Source organism: Grus americana (assembly GCF_028858705.1).
Source record: "Grus americana isolate bGruAme1 chromosome 26 unlocalized genomic scaffold, bGruAme1.mat SUPER_26_unloc_2, whole genome shotgun sequence".
NCBI lineage: Eukaryota > Metazoa > Chordata > Aves > Gruiformes > Gruidae > Grus > Grus americana.
In genome coordinates, this window is record NW_026561289.1 from 84,362 (window position 1) to 102,475 (window position 18,114).

Below are 18,114 nucleotides of genomic sequence, written 5' to 3' on the forward strand. Positions count from 1 at the left end.
GGACAAGGCCTCTGTTAACTCGATGCTGCTGTGCTTTTACGAAAGATCACTGCATGACACTAAACCATCTTTCCTTCCCCCACAGGGTTTCTAATCAAGGTAATAATAGGTAATGAAGCTAACTGACCATGGCAACGTACAATGCTGCTACGTTCCTTGTACAGTCCCTACCCAACCGGACAACAGGCCCGGGGATATCAATCTTATCAAGAAGGTTGTTATGGAGAGGTGTATCCCCAGCGAGCGTACTGCGTATGCCTGCAAGAAGAGGGTCATTCAGCGAACACGGGTGCGAGACCACTGACGACCACCAGAGACCCCTGAGGACCACCAACTCAAATCACTGAGCATGCGTGACGGGGAGGAGAAGATAGAAATGGATTCTAAGAAAGGATTATCATAGGACTGCCTGTTCTTGGAAAAATAATGAATATGTATATTTTGAGTCTAGATAACCTGTGTGTTGGTAATCCCTGTATGCACGTTTGGTGGAGCTGTTTCCCCCGTGCATCCAGCGCTGCAATAAAGCAAACCTAGGGTAACTCGCGTCTGGTAGATTTCTTTTACAACCGCCTCACCTCCGCAGTGCCCGCACCGCCCCCCCTTCCCCCCCCCCCCAAAAAAACCAACCATGAGTTCTTTGAGACAAAACAGGGGATTTGTGGCTTTCCAACAGTCTCTGACACCCCTTCAGCATCCTACCTGTCTGCACATCAGCACGCTCCCTGCCATCCTCGGGCTCAGGTGCTTTCGGCTGCAGCTGCCTCTGTGCTCACTCTTTGGCCACCACTCTTCTGTGGATTTCTCTCTGCCTTTGAGTCTGAGGACAACAACGTGGCATCCTCTGGGCTGCGGGAGGGGAAAAAAAATCCAGGTTGCTTCCTGTACGTGACTGCTACTTAGGCTACAGGCCGGCCAGATTTGTACAGAGAGCTTTAAACTAGATTTAGTGGGGGATGAGGAGGAGGGAAAGGAAGAAGAGGAGGAGGAGGAGCAAAAAGATGATGAGGAAGACCAGGAGAAGAATAAACTGGAGAAAGGGGAAGGGGGAGGAGGAAAAGTAAGATCGGGGGGAAGAAGAACAGGAGGAGGAAAACCAGGAAGAAAACGAACAGCAGCTCTCCTCAATCATGCACGCCCCTTCACGGGTGTCTCACAGGCACCCTGAACATCACGCACAGGGTCTTCCTTGAGAAGGACCAAAGGTGGACGAATGGGCCAGATGTGGGTGGATGCAAGGGGCGTGGGGGGGGGAAGCAGGGCGGAAAAAAGGAGCAGGGAAGTCACAGTCTCAGAGGTTCATTCAAGTTGGAAAGGTCACCAGGAGGCCCCAGGCCTGCGTCCTGCGGCGCCAGGCAGCTCCAGCGAGGATGTCAGTCCATGATGCTGGGGGGTTCCTCCAGTGGGGTCTAGAAAGCCTCCGAGGATGGAGGCCTGAAACAGCGTTGCTTAACAGCATCGCCTTGGCCGCTATTTGAACGGTTGTGGCTGTAGCAGCATGGCTCCCTCCCCACCATCGTCTGTTCACATTGCTCTAAATAGCTTCGCAACATCAGCAAACATTGCCGCCTGATGCTCTCTCCCTTTACAAGTCTTCCAAGGAGACATGAAACAACACAGGGTGTGCTGCAGGTCTGCGAGGGACCCCAGCAGGATCTCCCTTGACCGCGAGAGTTGCTAGTTATTCCGGGTGGGTGTGAAGATGCAGGGAAGTGGAATCAAAGAAGCCGTTTGGGTTGGCAGGAGAGACAGCGGCTTCAACAAAGCAGCTTCAGCAGCAGCTAGCAAGGAGGAGTTGTGGAAGGAGCTGCATGCTCCGCAACACTGGCACCTGCCTGAACCTGTCTGACCTGCCTCTGGAAAAAGAGCAAAACGCAAGGGAAATGTTTCTCCTCCAAAGCTACAAGTTGCTGGGCTACAAGGCAAAGGAGAACTGAAAAGAAATGGAAGAAAATAGACACCGAGCAGGAATTTTCTGTTTCTTTTCCTTTGGTGACTCTTGCTAAGAAAAGGACCAGCAGCTCCACAGCCTGCGAAATGCATGGTATTTCATATGGCAACACTAGCCCTGCATTTGGGGGACAGGGCACCGACGACCTCTTTTTCGTTACTGCACCTAAACCCCTGTGCATTTCACACCTCCTTACAAGTAGAGGGAGAACGGGAACGACATAAGGCGAATACCTACTTGCCAATTTCTCTCAGCAATTTTGCCTAGTGATTGCGTACATGGGGTTTTGCATGCAGAAATTTCTGAAGAAGCCTTCCCGGCAAGTCCTGCAATTTCAAAAAGCCATTAAAGGACAAGGCCTCTGTTAACTCGATGCTGCTGTGCTTTTACGAAAGATCACTGCATGACACTAAACCATCTTTCCTTCCCCCACAGTGTTGCGTATCTGGGGACTGATAGAGCATCCAGGAGAAGAAGTCCGATTCCTGTAAGCAGCAGCAGGTTGGTACCCATCAGCATTGGTAAAGACAGGATGCAGATAAGAATCTAGCAGCCTGCTGAATGATTGTGAATTGGTTTTGGCAATCTGTTGGTAAAACCCAAGCAAAATAAGCTTAGGGAGCCAGGAGGTAAACTGAAGCATTAATGTCACGTACAAGCAAGAAATCGGTAACGATGGGGAAATGATGGTCAAGTGTGCAGATACTGCAGTGGAAAACAGCTGCCAGAAGTCATTCATCTTACTGTCTTCGCTAACAACCCTAGCGTCCAGCATTATGGGGTGCATCTCTGCAGCAAGGGCTAGTTCCAGTTTGAGCTGCTCTGCCACAGCAAATGGGAAGCTACAAATTGGTTTCCACGGGTGGAACTGCACCCTCAGGAATACTGCTGTGCTACTGCCAGATAAAGTGGCTTCAAAAGCTGGAGGTGGGAATGCAATTCCATTAAAAAAAAAAAAAAAAATGAAAGTGTCTTACCACTACTGCACTTCCTGATGTCCTCTGTTCGTACCAGGAACGTTTTATGTACCTGCGTCTCTTAACCACACTGGAGAAGATGCTGAGGTAGGAAGGCTTGGAGATGTAGCTCAGCTAGTCAAACCCACAGCTGCCTTTAATGCTGTATGCCTCACTTCAGCTGTCATTGTGCAAAACAATCCCCAGTGTGACATGGATGCAGCCTGCTTTATTTCTGGGTGCAACAAGCCCTCAAATACCAGATTTGTGGCTTGATAAGCATAACTGTGCTGATCGGTCGGTCGGTCGCTTCAAAAGAAAACAGACTGCCTAGCAGGTATCCAAAGCTCCCAGGAAAGGATTCATCTGAGACCTTGAGAAGCTCTCTGACCTGGAAGAGGAAGTCCCTGGATGGGGTGGGACAAAGCCAGGCAACAGGACATTCTCCAGCCTCAGGAGGCAGAGCTGTGTGCTGTAGAAAGGGCACTGTGACATGAGCTTCTGGTGGAGTTCTCGGTGTGACAGGAATGCCCCCCCCAACCTCATCTCAGGTCAGGGATTTCCGCAGTTTCAGCCCCACCACCACGCCTTGTATCAGCAACTGGAGCGCAAGTGAGTCACGGGGTGCTCACCCTGGCCCGGAGCGGTCCATCTTCTACACAGCCTGTAGATGTCATTTGTAGATGTCTCCTGAGGAGACACTTCTGCCTTTCTCTCCTACGTTGTATTCTTCAATGCAGGAATATGCCCCTGGTTAATCTTCTCTTTAACAGCTTATTCAGCTCTCCGAGACAGAGAGGGAGCGAGAGAAAGAAATGCAGATGAACTAAACTAAAAAGTAATACCATTGACTACAAAGCAGAAGACCCAGAGACCAGCTCTTGGTTTTAGAGGGACAAAAGCAGATGCAGGAAGAAGTACATGGAAGTGTTTGCAGGTGAAAAGCTAGCACGAGACTAAAGCTTCCTGATCTTACCCAGTATCACTCTAAAGGCAGAGGATGCTAGCAGAGCTCATCTGAGATGTGCCAAGACATTTCATGAGTTCGAGTTGCTGATTCCACCCAGCTTAAAGATAGTGACTTCCATCCCTCTCCTGTTTTTCTGGCTATCCAGATAGCAAACCATCACTAGAAGCCTCGTTCACTAGACAGTTGTCTGACAAGCCGCTCTGTGACAAAAAGCAACAAGACAATTCCCCAGGAGCACAGGCTGCCTGCGCGGATTCCATGCTTGCCAACAATCTCACACGGAGCAGAAACTAAAGCGAGCCCAAGAAAAGTCCGAGACCTCGCCAAGTGCTGTGAGTGCCACAGCAGCTCCACTGGCAGAAAACCTCCTGAGCTTCAGCTGGACTCGGGAAGGGATTTCCTAAAGCCTCTTTCCTCCACAGCTACCCCAGCAGCAGGCAGTGGAGCAGCACTGCCCAGCTTCCCTCCTGCAGCACTGCCAAGCAAAACAGCAGGCGCAATGCGACAATCAGCCTGCACCGTTGGCGCTGAGTGATCTGCACCAGAGGACCAAAAGAAGGAATAAGGCAATTAAACTCCAAAGAGAAACACATCATTTACTACCAGGGCGGGGCAGGCAGCGTGGTGTGTACTCTCCTGAAGTACTCCAGACGTGAGAGACGTAATTTCACCTCAAACACAGCAAGTGAAAAACATCTGAGGGTGGCACCCCAGCTCTTCTCCAGGGTGGCCAGCCGGCTACCCGAGCTGCTGAAACCACGAGCCAGAGCGTGGAGCATGACCACACCGGTGCCCAGCACCTTACGAAATGCACTGCTGGCACTGCTGCAGGGACAGCAGGGCTTGTTTCCACTGGAGCCGGTGCTGCTTTCACCCCCCCCAAACCAGAGATAACCCTTAGACTTGGTAGCATTGCCCAAATCCAGGAACAAACATTAAATCCAGAGGCACCCCACACCTGGCAGCACCCCCCAAACCTGGCAGCATGCACCCGACACAGCAACGTCCCCAAACCCTGAAGTTTCCCCGCAAATTGGCACCAACCTCCAGGCTCAGAAGCTACACCCCCCCCCGAAAAACCCCCAAGCCCAGGGGCACACCTTAAGCCTGCCGACAGTCCCCCAAGTCCAGAAAGAACCAAGGAGTGCCCTGTGGGACGGCGGCGCTGCGCCTGGAGGTGGGGGAGAGCTGTCGCAGGGGAGTGGGGAAGGGGTAGCGAGGAGGGGTGCAATGGGGCTGAGGGGGGGGGATGCGTGTGAGCATGCCACTGGGGGAAAGCGCTGCTCCGGAGTGACACTGAACTGCAGCCTCCCGGGGCCAGCAAGGCCTGAAGCACATGGGCAAGGTGCTGGGCAGCTGGCCAAGGCCAGCTCATAGGGAGGAATTCCGGTCTGGGGAAGATGCTGCCAACCCTGGGGGAGAAGAGCAGGGAGACCCCCAGTCCCATCCCCTAAGACTGGCCCTTGAGAAGGGCAGAGGAGGATGATGGACAAACGAGTGTGGGATCTCCCAGTGCAGCTAAGATGAGCAGCCAACTTTATTGTGCTGGGGCATGGGGGCCAGCACTCAGGGCTGGCGCATGACTGGTCAGCAGCATCTTCCAGGCCGGCTGTATGGTTTTTGCGCCCGATGTTGTAACCGCGAGCGGTGTCGGATGCGGTCTGGCCCAGGGTGGCTGGAGCGGCTGCTGCTCTCGAGCACCAGAGCGCCACGGGACAGCCCCGACGCTGCCTGGCTGGCAGAGGTGGAGCTGCTCCTCTGGAGCGCCAGCAAACCGAGGAACAGCCCCAGCGCCATCTGCCAGGCAGTGCTGGGGCTGCTTGGCTCGACGCTTGGAGCTGGCATGTGGCTGGTCCCACGAGGTTTGCCAGGCCGGCTGTATGGCTTTTGCGCCCGACGTTGTAACTGCGAGCGGTGCCGGATGCGGTCTGGCCCAAGGTGGCTGGAGCGGCTGCTGCTTTCAGGCCCTGGGGAGCTGCGGGATGGCCCCGGTGGTGTGTAGGTGATGGTGCTGGGCCTGCTGCTCTCAGGCACCAGGGAGCCATGGGACAGCCCCGATGCCGCCTGGCTGGCGGTTCTGATGCTGGCAAGCTCTGACTTGTCACTGGCGCCTGCGAGGGGGGGCAGGAAGGTCAGCAGCACGGCCACCCAGCCCCGGGGCAGGAGAGGCCATCGTGGCGCCCACAGCCCTCCTGAAGCCAAGCCCAACCTAAGTCCCTGCTACCAGGCCTAGCCTGGCCCCTGGCCCCAGCGCGGGGGACACCCGGGTGCTTTGCCTCTTACCAGGGCCCAGGCCAGCACAGCAGTCACACTGCCAGGTGGTTGCGCTGTTCCTCAGGTAGGAGCAGCGCCTGTGGATGCCTTTGGCTGCGCAGGAGCTACACAGGAGCATCTGCCAGGACCTGGGGAAGCAAAGGGGTTGCTGGTTGTGAGGACAAAGTGTCGCAAGCACCGGATTGCCTGGCAGAACCCTTCTTCTTAGTCCTTCCTCCCTGAGCACGTGGGGAGACAGAGATCCCATGCAGAGCCCTAGATCGCTGCTTTGGCAACTCACCCCTCTTCCTCTGCCTGCTCCCTGCCTCCCAGACAAAGGCACTTGCTGGCATTGCAGCGGATGTGCCTCTGATACACCAGTCCAAATGCCTGGTCGCTCTCCCGTGACGGTTGTCTGCTGGAGAAGGAAGGGAAAGTCTTGAGCCCCGGCTGCCCCAGCATCAGGCAGATCCAGGCCGTTCCTGCCCTTCTGCCCACACCCTGTTGCCAGCTCCTCCACGCAGCAGAGGACAAAGAGTCAGGGGACAGCAGGCGGCCAGGCCTGCCCTGGCCTGGCACCACGCTTGCGCCTGACGTCTTGTGAGTCGGGAAGAGAAAAACGAACCTCTTGGAGATTCGAATCCCCATGGTGAGCATTTCCATCACGAACTGATCTTTGCTTTGGCAACGCAAGCAGCGGAAGCAGACGCCGGCATGGATAGCCTGCTTCTGGATGCAGGTCCGGTGGAACCAGGCGTGTTGGCATGCTGGGCACACCATGGTGTGGTAGGACTTTTTGTCCTCCACGAGGCCCAGGCAGATGATGCAGGTGGTGTTGTGCTCTGGAGCGGCCTGCACTGCCTGCTCTGGGCGGTGCTCCCAGCAGAAGGACCTGGGAGAAGGATGGAAGGGATGGGCAAGGTGAGGTGACAAGTGCCGAGTCCTTCCCCGGTGACGGCGAGGAGGGCAGAGGAGGTGTGAAGGAGCCCCAGCTCCTGTCCGGGCTCAGGCTCGGGCTGTGGCAAGCTGATGGGAAGCGTCCCTGTGGGTTCCTCGCTTGCTGGTAGGTGGGGAGGCTCCTGCACGAGGGCCGGCAGCCCTTACCTGTACAGCCCGAAGAACTGGGTGACACATTCACCCTCTGAGGCGCAAGGGAGATGGAAGCTCCGGTCGCATCCCTTCTGCTGGCAGGTGATGGCGGCGCCCGTCTCGCCGCAAACGAAGCAGCGCTGGAAAGAGCAGAGCAGCCCCCCTCAGCGGCAGGCTCAGGGCCTGCGTGGCTGGCCCCACGCCTCCGGGCCGGGCGCAGGCTGTGGGCATTGCTGGCTCACAGCCCGCAGATCGGCCTGGTCCACGAAGCTTTGGCCTGTGCCGGAGCCTCTGCGGAGCTGCTGGGAGCAGGCGTTTGTCCCAGAGCTGGTGGAAGGGCTGGGATTTCTTTCCGGGGCTCCAGGTGGAGCTCCCGCAAGCCTCTCCTGCTACAAGCCTCCCGGCTCTTGCCAGATGCTCACCTTCTGGGCTGCCTCCTGGATTGCGCGTCTGGTGTCCTCAGTGAGAAACCCGTTCCTGCTCTCTTGTGGAAAAAGCCCGCTGGCAAGGAACTGCAGAGCAGAGGAGGCCAGGAGCTCATGAGATCAGCAAGGAGGGGACTATCCCTGGCCGAAAGCCGGACGGAGCCCCAGGACAACTCACCAGGCAATAGGTGTGGGCACAGAGCCCCTTCTTTGCGCTTTTGCACCCACAGATATCCGGGTCAGCCTCTGCCCGGCGACACAGCATGCATGCTGGAGGGGAGAGAGCAAATGCCGCTGGGAATGAGCACCTCTGCAGGGCTGAGGGAAGCGTCCCCCAAAGCCTGGCTCTGTCCACGCCTAGCTGGCCTAGCTTGGCCGGATGCAGACTGCCCTGACAGCCCCTCTGCCAGCCATGGGGAGCTGTGGGGAGGGATACTTCGCTCTCACCTTGCTCCCTCGAGTCGGGGTCCTGCTGCTTCATCGCGAACGCGGTGCACATGGACAGCAAGTGCTTGGAGAGGCTCTGCCGCAGCAGTGCCGGGGTTTCTCCTCTGCACACTCCTCTGCCAACCCTTAGAGAGCAGTGGGACACGGTGAGCTTGTATCGCAGGCCCCGGAGCCCCAAGGAGTGCGGCTCCCCTCCTCCCTCGGCAGCCCTGGGCAAGCCCCTTCTTCCCCTGCCCTCTCCTCACCTCGCCAGGTCGCAAGGCCACAGCCCAGCAGCACTTTATCCAGGCCTTGGCGACGGGTCACAGTGGCCACTGTGACATCACCAGCACTCGTCTGTGTGTGCCCCCAGTATGGGCAGGGGTGCCCTTGACTACCTGCCGCCCCCTGTGACACGGCCACCTCGGCACCCGAGTCAGGGGGGTGGCTGCTTTTGCACCCGTACGGGGCTGCAGTGCTGGCACCGGTCGCCCAGAGAGGCTGTGGAGTTTCCAGCCTTGGAGACAGGCCCAAGCCAGCGGGATAAGGGCCTGAGCAGCCTGCTCCAGGGGACCCTGCTTCAGCAGGTGCTTGGACTAGATGGGCTCCTCTGTTGCAGGTGGAGTCATGCGCTTCACTGGCAAGAGAGCAGCAGCAATATGTTTAGTGATATAAACCAGGGATTTAACAAAGTATGGTAGCGAACGTGACAATGGTTAGTGGTTTAACAAGATGCGATGGCAAAGTACGCTTGATTATTTACTGCAGAGAGGACAGGGTGAGACAAAACTGCCCGGGAGACCCTCCTGTTGAGTCATGAGGTTCAGAAAGGACCTCCTTGCTTTCTAAACTCCTTCCTAGAGCTCTGAGTCTAGGTGCGGCTGGATCCAGTCCTAGTGCAAGTCTTGATCAACAGTATATGCCTAAAGGATTATATACGCGCAATCAATCCTTTATATCACTTAGCTGAGATTTCAAAGTTTAGCGTGCAATTGATCGCTTACTGAGGATCTGCTGTGGCAAGGAATCTCTCCACCTCAAGGAGTAACCTAATACTCAAGGGGAGATCCTGGCGTGCAGCCCACGGCCGTGCAGGAGAGCTCAGTGGGCAAGGGGCTGTCCACTATTTATTGAGTAAGATGATTGACTGCTAGTCGTATTTGCGTGCCAGCAAGACCCCTGGGTCACTGTTCCAGACAGCCCCCGGCTGCCGTGTTGCCATCCGTCCCCCAAAGTCCAGCGAAAGCTGGATGCAGCCATCGTGACCCCCACCGGTGGCTGTGGCTTCAGGTGTGGGGGGAGCACACCGCCACACCCTCCAACCTCAACCATTCTGGGCTTCTGTGCAAGGCAGCCTTGCACGTGCTGGCAGGGACCTTGGTGATCGCAGGCACGCCTAAAGTGCCGAGCACGGGAACGGGAACGGGGCCAACTGCACGGGGATGTGGACAGTACAGAGTGGGGACTAGGATGTACTGAGCAAAGGGCAGGGACCTTGCAAAGTTTGGCGCTTGTGGACATTGCAAGCGCGTGACAGGGGTGGCACCAAGCACAGAGATGGGGACCTCACTGAGTGTGGAGTTAGGGACAGCGCTGAGCATGGGATACTGGTTTTGGATGGGACAGAGTTAATTTTCTTCATAGCAGCTTGTACGGTGCCCTGTTTTGGATTTGTGAGCAAAAGAGCATCGGCAACACACTGATGTTTTAGCTATGGCTGAACAGTGTGTGCACAGTGTCAAGGCCTTTTCTGCTTCTCACACAGCCCCGCCAGCGAGTAGGCTGGGAGTGCACAAGCTGCTGGGAGGGGACACAGCCGGGACAGCTGACCCCAAATGACCAGTCCCATACCTTATGGCAAAGTGCTCAGCAATGAAATTGCGAGCTGTTGTTGCTCCTGGACTGGCTAGGCATCGGTCAGCTGGTGGTGAGCAACTGTGGTTTTTTGCATCACTTGCTTTCTTTTTGTTTTGTTTTGTTTTGCTTTGTTTTCCTTAGCGAACTGTCTTTATCTCAACCTATGAGGTTTTGCATGTGTACCCCTCTGATTCTCTCCTCCTCCGTCAGACTGCAGAGGAGAGTGAGTGAGCGTCTGTGTGGGGCTTAGCTGCCTACCGGGGTTAAACCATGCCAGCATGGGACGTGGGTGCTGCTGAGCATGGGGCTGGGGACCCCACTGAATGGGGGGCCAGGGCCGAGCTGAGGGGTAGTGCTCTCATAGAGTGCGGAGGCCAGGGTCGAGCGTGGGGCTGGGGCCAGTGCCGAGCACAGGGATGGGGACAGCAGTGACAATGGCATGGGAAGGGTGCCTGGCGTGGTGGACGGGTATGGCTCTGAGCCCCAGGAGATGCGGGGAGAGCCGAGGAGATGCAGGACGGCCTCTCCCCCGAGCACGTCTGGCACCAGGAGGGGTCTCACGGAGGTTGTGCCCTCTCTGCTGCTCGGCGTGAAAAAGCACTGGCCCTGGGGTCCCAGGGAAATTGCAAGGCCTCACCACAGAAGCTGTGTGGTCCATTTAACTCTCCCCTCTCCAGAAAGGCTATGCAGGGGATTTAACTCAAGGGAAGTTGTGTAGTGAATGAGGAAGCAGTAAAATGTCAGCGTGCCAGATCAATCAGCAGTGGATGACTCTGTGCTGCCCTCGCACTGATGGTCCAACCCTGCTCCCACATCTGTGCGCACTTGGCAAGGTGACCGGTCCCTGCCCTCCTGCCCTGGTTGTGCTCTGTAGCTCTTGGCAGGGTTTTGAGGGACTTTGGCCCTTGGATAAAGCTCCTTCAAATATGTCCCCTGTCCAGAAGCTTTCCAGCCTGCCACTGCCAAAGGGACAGCCCAATTCAGCACCCATCACCAGACACCACAGGCCTGGGTCCATATTCCTGCTCACAGCAGTCGTAACACAACCTGCACCTTTTGCAGCTGCACTACTGTCACGAGCCCAGAGCTGCTGGCTGTCCCGCAGAGCGTGTCCTGACAGCAGTCCATGTCCGCAGAGGAACATAAAGATATTGTCTTGCGTTTGCTGCAAGAGGGAAAAAACCTCAGCAGCCCTGGACTCCTCCAAGGAAGCTACCTGAGCAGTTTTGTGTATGTTGGAGGCAGGTCAATGCCCGGTAGCTCCCTGGGACTCCTCCCAGGCATCTCCCACGGTGTTGTGTCCTCCCCCAGTAGGCAGCAAAAGGATAGAAGCATAGCATGGTTTGGGTTGGAAAGGACCTTCAAAGATCACCTGGTCCAACCTCCTGCCATGGGCAGGGACATCTTCCACTAGATCAGGTTGCTCAAAGCCCCCTCCAACCTGACTTTGAACACTCCCAATCCACCGCTTCTCTGGGCACCACGAGCCACTGTGTCACCACCCTCAGCGTAAAACGTTTATTCCTGTGTTGGTTTTGCGTGGCAAGGTTTTGGTAGCAGCGGGGGCTACAGGGCTGGCTTCTGTGAGAAGCTGCTAGAAGCTCCCCCTGTGTCTGATAGAGCCAATGCCAGCCGGCTCTAAGACGGGCCCGCCGCTGGCCAAGGCCAAGCCAATCAGCGCCTCTGTGATAACATAATTAAGGAGATGAAAAACACTTAGAGAGAGAGAGCTTTTGCAGCCGGAGAGAGGAGTGAGAAGATGTAAGAAACTCTGCAGACACCAAGGTCAGTGCAGATGGAGGGGGAGGAGGAGCTCCAGGCGCCGGAGCAGAGATCCCCCTGCAGCCCGTGGTGAAGACCATGGTGAAGCAGGCTGTCCCCCTGCAGCCCATGGAGGAAGGATGAGGGGGTGTAGAGATTCCACCTGCAGCTTGTGGAGGACCCCACGCTGGAGCAGGTGGAGGCACCTGAAGGAGGCTGTGGCCCGTGGGAAGCCTATGCTGGAGCAAGTTCCTGGCCGGACCGGTGGACCCGTGAAGAGGGGAGCCCACGCCAGGGCAGGTTTGCTGGCAGGACTTGTGACCCCGTGGGGGACCCCACGCTGGAGCAGTTTGCTCCTGAAGGTCTGCACCCCGTGAGAGGGACTCCATGCTGGAGCAGGGGAACGATGAGAGGAGTCCTCCCCCTGAGGATGAAGAAGCGGCAGAAACACCGTGAGATGAACTGACCACAACCCCCATTCCCCGTCCCCCTGTGCCACTGAGGGGGGGGAAGGTTGAAGCAGAGAGTGAAGACGAGCCCGGGAAGATGGGAGGGGTGGGGGGAGGTGTTTTAAGAGTTGATTTTATTTTCTCATTCCTCTACTCTGTTTTGCCTAGTAATAAATTAGATAAATTCCCTCTCTAAGTTTGGTCTGTTTTGCTCGTGATGATAATTAGTGAGTGATCTCTCCCTGTCCTTATCTCGACCTACAAGTATATCGTTATGCCTTTTCTCCCCTGTTTAGTGAATGAGGGGAGTGAGAGAGCGGCTCTGGTGGGCACCTGGCCTCCAGGCAGGGTCAACCCACCACAATTCCTCATGTCCAATTTAAACCTGCCCTCTTTCCGTTTAAAACCCTCGCCCCTTCTCCTGTCACTACAGACCCTGGTAAAAAGTCTCGCCGTGCCTTTCTCGTGAGCCCCCTTTACATACCGAAAGGCCGCAGTAAGGTGTCCCTGGAGCCTTCTCCTCTCCAGGCTGAACACCCCCAACTCTCTCAGCGTTTCTGCACAGGAGAGCTGTTCCAGCCCTGGGATCCTCCGCTGGACCTGCTCTAACAGGTCCATGTCTTTCATGCGCTGGGGACCCCGGAGCTGGATGCAGTGCTCCAGGTGGGGTCTCAGGAGAAGGGAGTGGTGATCTACATGACGTACCCATGCCATCTCCCTGCGCATCACCCCCGGAACCCAGCTGGGAAGCTGGATGTCCATCGCCTCCAGCCACGTCTGTAAACAAACCAAACAGAGAAAGTCCCGTGAAATCCCGTAAAAATACTTCTTCAGATCTGAACGGCAGTGAATGCAGTTGAAACGCAGGATTGCTCCATGTCGCAATAGGGGTGCCAAGGGAAGGCGAGAGCCAGAAGGAGCTTTCCGTCCTGGCACATTCCGTGTTGGAGCAGTGCCTGGATGTTTTCAACGTCAGAGCTGGGCTCTGGCAAGAATGAGGGAGAGTGTTGGCATTGTTAGGTGAGCAGGCAAGCGCAGCTCCCCTTGTGCCACGGAACAGCTGGAGCACCAAGGCTGTCACTCACCCCTTCCCACTACCACAGGCAGCATTGGCAAGCTTGGCTTGCTGCTCACCTGAACTCTATTGCTGCTCACAGCCCCCTTCCCAACTCCTCTCCTGCTGCATTCTACTTCTGCAGGGCACAGTGTTCCTAAACATTGTCGTTTTGAGCGGAAAGAGGCACAACCAATGCCTAAAGAGAAGCAGCCTTGCTAATTTTGCAGTTAACCTCACCGTGCTGTATTTTCTGTGCGGAGCAGTTCCTACATGTGTCTGCTTTGGTTTTGCATCAAAAACTGGTTTTGCTTATGAGAGGCCTTGCAACAGGGTTTGTCAGCCTGGCTTTGCCTCATACCTCTCCTCCTTCTGCTTGCTGGCCGTGGCTCCTCCTGGCTCTGCCACGGTGGAGAGCACAGCAGGGGTCTTTCAGGAGGCACATCTGTCTGGCGTGGCACGGCCACCTCTCTTCCGTGGTCAGCAGGCCCTTCTGAGTGCAGCTCTGGAAAGCAAAAGCATGAGGAATGATGCGCGTTGGGGTCAGCTGAGCTTTCAAAGTCATGACTACAGCGGATGATTCAGTAGGGCAAACTAGATCCAAAGAATGTGCCGGCACATGGCTTCTGTGCAGTAAGAAAGGGAAAAACTATACCACTACAAAAAATGGACATTGGTTGTCCCCGTCAGTCCTCTGATGCCATGTGCTCTGCAACCCCTGTGCCCTCCTCGGGAAGGATTCCTAAGCCACTGTGTCACGCAGAAGTCGTCAGACCACTAGGTCTCACCGTGAAGAAGAACAAACGGTTCTTGGTTGAGTCTGTGGTGACAAGGCAAATGCAGTAGAAGGACACTGACAGCCCATCTGCTAACCGTCTCTGTTGAAAAGATGTGTGTCTCTTCATCACCTGATCTTCCTGAGAGGAAAAGGCAGAAAAGGGAAAACACAATCGATTGGGTCAGGACAACCATGTTCTGTTCCTACCCCTCCCAGAAAAGCCCTTGAGGAAGGAAACAGCACATCTGAAACGCGTCTGCTTGATTGGAATTGTACCCGCCTCCTACAGCAGAGCCAAGAAACCTTCCTCAGAAAATCACAGAATCATAAAAGAAGGGTTATCCAGTACACAAGATGATCTGCACTTGTCAGTGGGAAGGGCACGAGACCAAAACTTCCCCACCAGACCAGGTCAAATGGTATCTCGGCGGAGAAAAGCCTCTGTGCGGCTGGGCAGCAGGGCAGCAGGCTCAGCGGGGCCCGAGCTGCGGGAATGTTCACAACCCTCAGGCGACGTCTGATGAGCCTCTGGAAAGAGCAAAGAAAGCAGCCCTAGCTTGTTTCCCCGAGCGTGCACTGAAACCTGAGGAAAGGTCACTGAACCTCTGGAAAAAGGTCACCCTCCTTAGCCTAGTTTGTTAGTGCTAAAAGCAGCGAATTCAAGGGTGTTCTAATGGCAAGGGTTAGAGAACCTTAACCCGAGGTGATGTTCCCAACTGCATCTGGAATGAAGTGTCGTAGGGGCGCTTGGATCCATGAGGTTTTGGGGTTAGGTGAAATTAAACCCCCTTGTCTCGTCGCACTCGGTGGGTTGCGAGGGAGGTGAATCTTTTCATCCCCCAAAGGCATGAGTCCCGCTCAGCGGAGCTGCCAATGCAATGAGCCACAGGAATGACTCAGAGGAACAATATAACGGAGTTTTATTAACAATCTAGGGGCTAGGTGTCAACAAGTGGCAACTGTGCGGATAACGGGTAAAACACTTGCCATAAGCAGCGACTAGGACAACCGACAACTAGGCAAATTGGTCTGGCAAAGGCAACAACCGGTTTTATAAGGCATGAATTTCTTAAGAGGAAAGGAGAAGAAGAAAAGAAGGACAGAAGGAAAAGAAGGAGAGGAGAGGAGAGGCTAGGATAGGTATCACTACCCTTGGATGCTGCGATGTCGTCACAGGGATGGCTCCTTAGTCCGCAGGTCTTGGTCCACAGGTGGTGGGTCGACCCCGGTGTGGCGCGCATGCTCACCTTTCTACTGTTGTGCCCCTCAGGGACCACCCTTGGGGCGGTAACACGCAGATGAGCTTTGCACCTGCGCAGTCCATTGTTCTAGAAGGTTCAGGGGTTCTGTCTGCGCAGTCTGTCTCCACAGAGTTCTGGAATTGGGCTGGGGGGAGCTCCTCCTCCGTCCAAGGTGTATGGCGCACGCCCAAAGCAGCCGCTGGAAAGTTACCAGAGGAGGTAGGGGGAAGCAATCCACCGCTGTAAAAAATATAGAAGCTTAGCTAGAAGAAAACTTATGTGAACTAGAAAGCTGCTTAAGGCCTAGAACTGTTTCAAAGCCTATAATCGTGGGAAAGGGGTTTCTAATCAAGGTAATAATAGGTAATGAAGCTAACTGACCATGGCAACGTACAATGCTGCTACGTTCCTTGTACAGTCCCTACCCAACCGGACAACAGGCCCGGGGATATCAATCTTATGAAGAAGGTTGTTATGGAGAGGTGTATCCCCAGCGAGCGTACTGCGTATGCCTGCAAGAAGAGGGTCATTCAGCGAACACGGGTGCGAGACCACTGACGACCACCAGAGACCCCTGAGGACCACCAACTCAAATCACTGAGCATGCGTGACGGGGAGGAGAAGATAGAAATGGATTCTAAGAAAGGATTATCATAGGACTGCCTGTTCTTGGAAAAATAATGAATATGTATATTTTGAGTCTAGATAACCTGTGTGTTGGTAATCCCTGTATGCACGTTTGGTGGAGCTGTTTCCCCCGTGCATCCAGCGCTGCAATAAAGCAAACCTAGGGTAACTCGCGTCTGGTAGATTTCTTTTACAACCGCCTCACCTCCGCAGCGCCCGCACCGCCCCCCCCTTCCCTCCCCCCCCAAAAAAACCAACCATGAGTTCTTTGAGACAAAACAGGGGATCTGTGGCTTTCCAACAGTCTCTGACACCCCTTCAGCATCCTACCTGTCTGCATATCAGCACGCTCCCTGCCATCCTCGGGCTCAGGTGCTTTCGGCTGCAGCTGCCTCTGTGCTCACTCTTTGGCCACCACTCTTCTGTGGATTTCTCTCTGCCTTTGAGTCTGAGGACAACAACGTGGCATCCTCTGGGCTGCGGGAGGGGAAAAAAAAATCCAGGTTGCTTCCTGTACGTGACTGCTACTTAGGCTACAGGCCGGCCAGATTTGTACAGAGAGCTTTAAACTAGATTTAGTGGGGGATGAGGAGGAGGGAAAGGAAGAAGAGGAGGAGGAGGAGCAAAAAGATGATGAGGAAGACCAGGAGAAGAATAAACTGGAGAAAGGGGAAGGGGGAGGAGGAAAAGTAAGATTGGGGGGAAGAAGAACAGGAGGAGGAAAACCAGGAAGAAAACGAACAGCAGCTCTCCTCAATCATGCACGCCCCTTCACGGGTGTCTCACAGGCACCCTGAACATCACGCACAGGGTCTTCCCTGAGAAGGACCAAAGGTGGACGAATGGGCCAGATGTGGGTGGATGCAAGGGGCGTGGGGGGGGAAGCAGGGTGGAAAAAAGGAGCAGGGAAGTCACAGTCTCAGAGGTTCATTCAAGTTGGAAAGGTCACCAGGAGGCCCCAGGCCTGCGTCCTGCGGCGCCAGGCAGCTCCAGCGAGGATGTCAGTCCATGATGCTGGGGGGTTCCTCCAGTGGGGTCTAGAAAGCCTCTGAGGATGGAGGCCTGAAACAGCGTTGCTTAACAGCATCGCCTTGGCCGCTATTTGAACGGTTGTGGCTGTAGCAGCATGGCTCCCTCCCCACCATCGTCTGTTCACATTGCTCTAAATAGCTTCGCAACATCAGCAAACATTGCCGCCTGATGCTCTCTCCCTTTACAAGTCTTCCAAGGAGACATGAAACAACACAGGGTGTGCTGCAGGTCTGCGAGGGACCCCAGCAGGATCTCCCTTGACCGCGAGAGTTGCTAGTTATTCCGGGTGGGTGTGAAGATGCAGGGAAGTGGAATCAAAGAAGCCGTTTGGGTTGGCAGGAGAGATAGCGCCTTCAACAAAGCAGCTTCAGCAGCAGCTAGCAAGGAGGAGTTGTGGAAGGAGCTGCATGCTCCGCGACACTGGCACCTGCCTGAACCTGTCTGACCTGCCTCTGGAAAAAGAGCAAAACGCAAGGGAAACGTTTCTCCTCCAAAGCTACAAGTTTCTGGGCTACAAGGCAAAGGAGAACTGAAAAGAAATGGAAGAAAATAGACACCGAGCAGGAATTTTGTGTTTCGTTTCCTTTGGTGACTCTTGCTAAGAAAAGGACCAGCAGCTCCACAGCCTGCAAAATGCATGGTATTTCATATAGCAACACTAGCCCTGCATTTGGGGGACAGGGCACCCACGACCTCTTTTTCGTTACTGCACCTAAACCCCTGTGCATTTCACACCTCCTTACAAGTAGAGGGAGAACGGGAACGACATAAGGCGAATACCTACTTGCCAATTTCTCTCAGCAATTTTGCCTAGTGATTGCGTACATGGGGTTTTGCATGCAGAAATTTCTGAAGAAGCCTTCCCGGCAAGTCCTGCAATTTCAAAAAGCCATTAAAGGACAAGGCCTCTGTTAACTCGATGCTGCTGTGCTTTTACGAAAGATCACTGCATGACACTAAACCATCTTTCCTTCCCCCACAGTGTTGCGTATCTGGGGACTGATAGAGCATCCAGGAGAAGAAGTCCGATTCCTGTAAGCAGCAGCAGGTTGGTACCCATCAGCATTGGTAAAGACAGGATGCAGATAAGAATCCAGCAGCCTGCTGAATGATTGTGAATTGGTTTTGGCAATCTGTTGGTAAAACCCAAGCAAAATAAGCTTAGGGAGCCAGGAGGTAAACTGAAGCATTAATGTCACGTACAAGCAAGAAATCGGTAACGATGGGGAAATGATGGTCAAGTGT

At 54.9% G+C, this 18,114-nt stretch overlaps 1 protein-coding gene across 1 annotated transcript; it reads right to left on the reverse strand.

The window, feature by feature from the left end:
* Positions 1-5,464: 5,464 nt before the first annotated feature.
* On the reverse strand, positions 5,465-8,264 carry LOC129200015 (PHD finger protein 7-like). The gene is made up of 8 exons (XM_054811272.1): positions 8,092-8,264; positions 7,823-7,914; positions 7,642-7,731; positions 7,235-7,359; positions 6,756-7,022; positions 6,432-6,545; positions 6,161-6,279; positions 5,465-5,988 (listed from the first exon to the last, which is right to left on the reverse strand). Exons 1-8 carry the CDS (start codon positions 8,141-8,143, stop codon positions 5,465-5,467), a joined length of 1,383 nt encoding a protein of 460 aa, XP_054667247.1. The 5' UTR covers positions 8,144-8,264.
* Positions 8,265-18,114: the final 9,850 nt, after the last annotated feature.

Excerpts from the sequence above, each read along its gene's own strand:
- LOC129200015 (XM_054811272.1), bottom strand. The coding sequence starts at position 8,143 with ATGTGCACCGCGTTCGCGATGAAGCAGCAGGACCCCGACTCGAGGGAG. Across the intron at positions 7,732-7,822 it reads GTGCCCACACCTATTGCCTG|TTCCTTGCCAGCGGGCTTTT; the intron begins GTGAGTTGTCCT and ends TCTGCTCTGCAG. Across the intron at positions 7,023-7,234 it reads CAGTTCTTCGGGCTGTACAG|GTCCTTCTGCTGGGAGCACC; the intron begins GTAAGGGCTGCC and ends TCCTTCTCCCAG.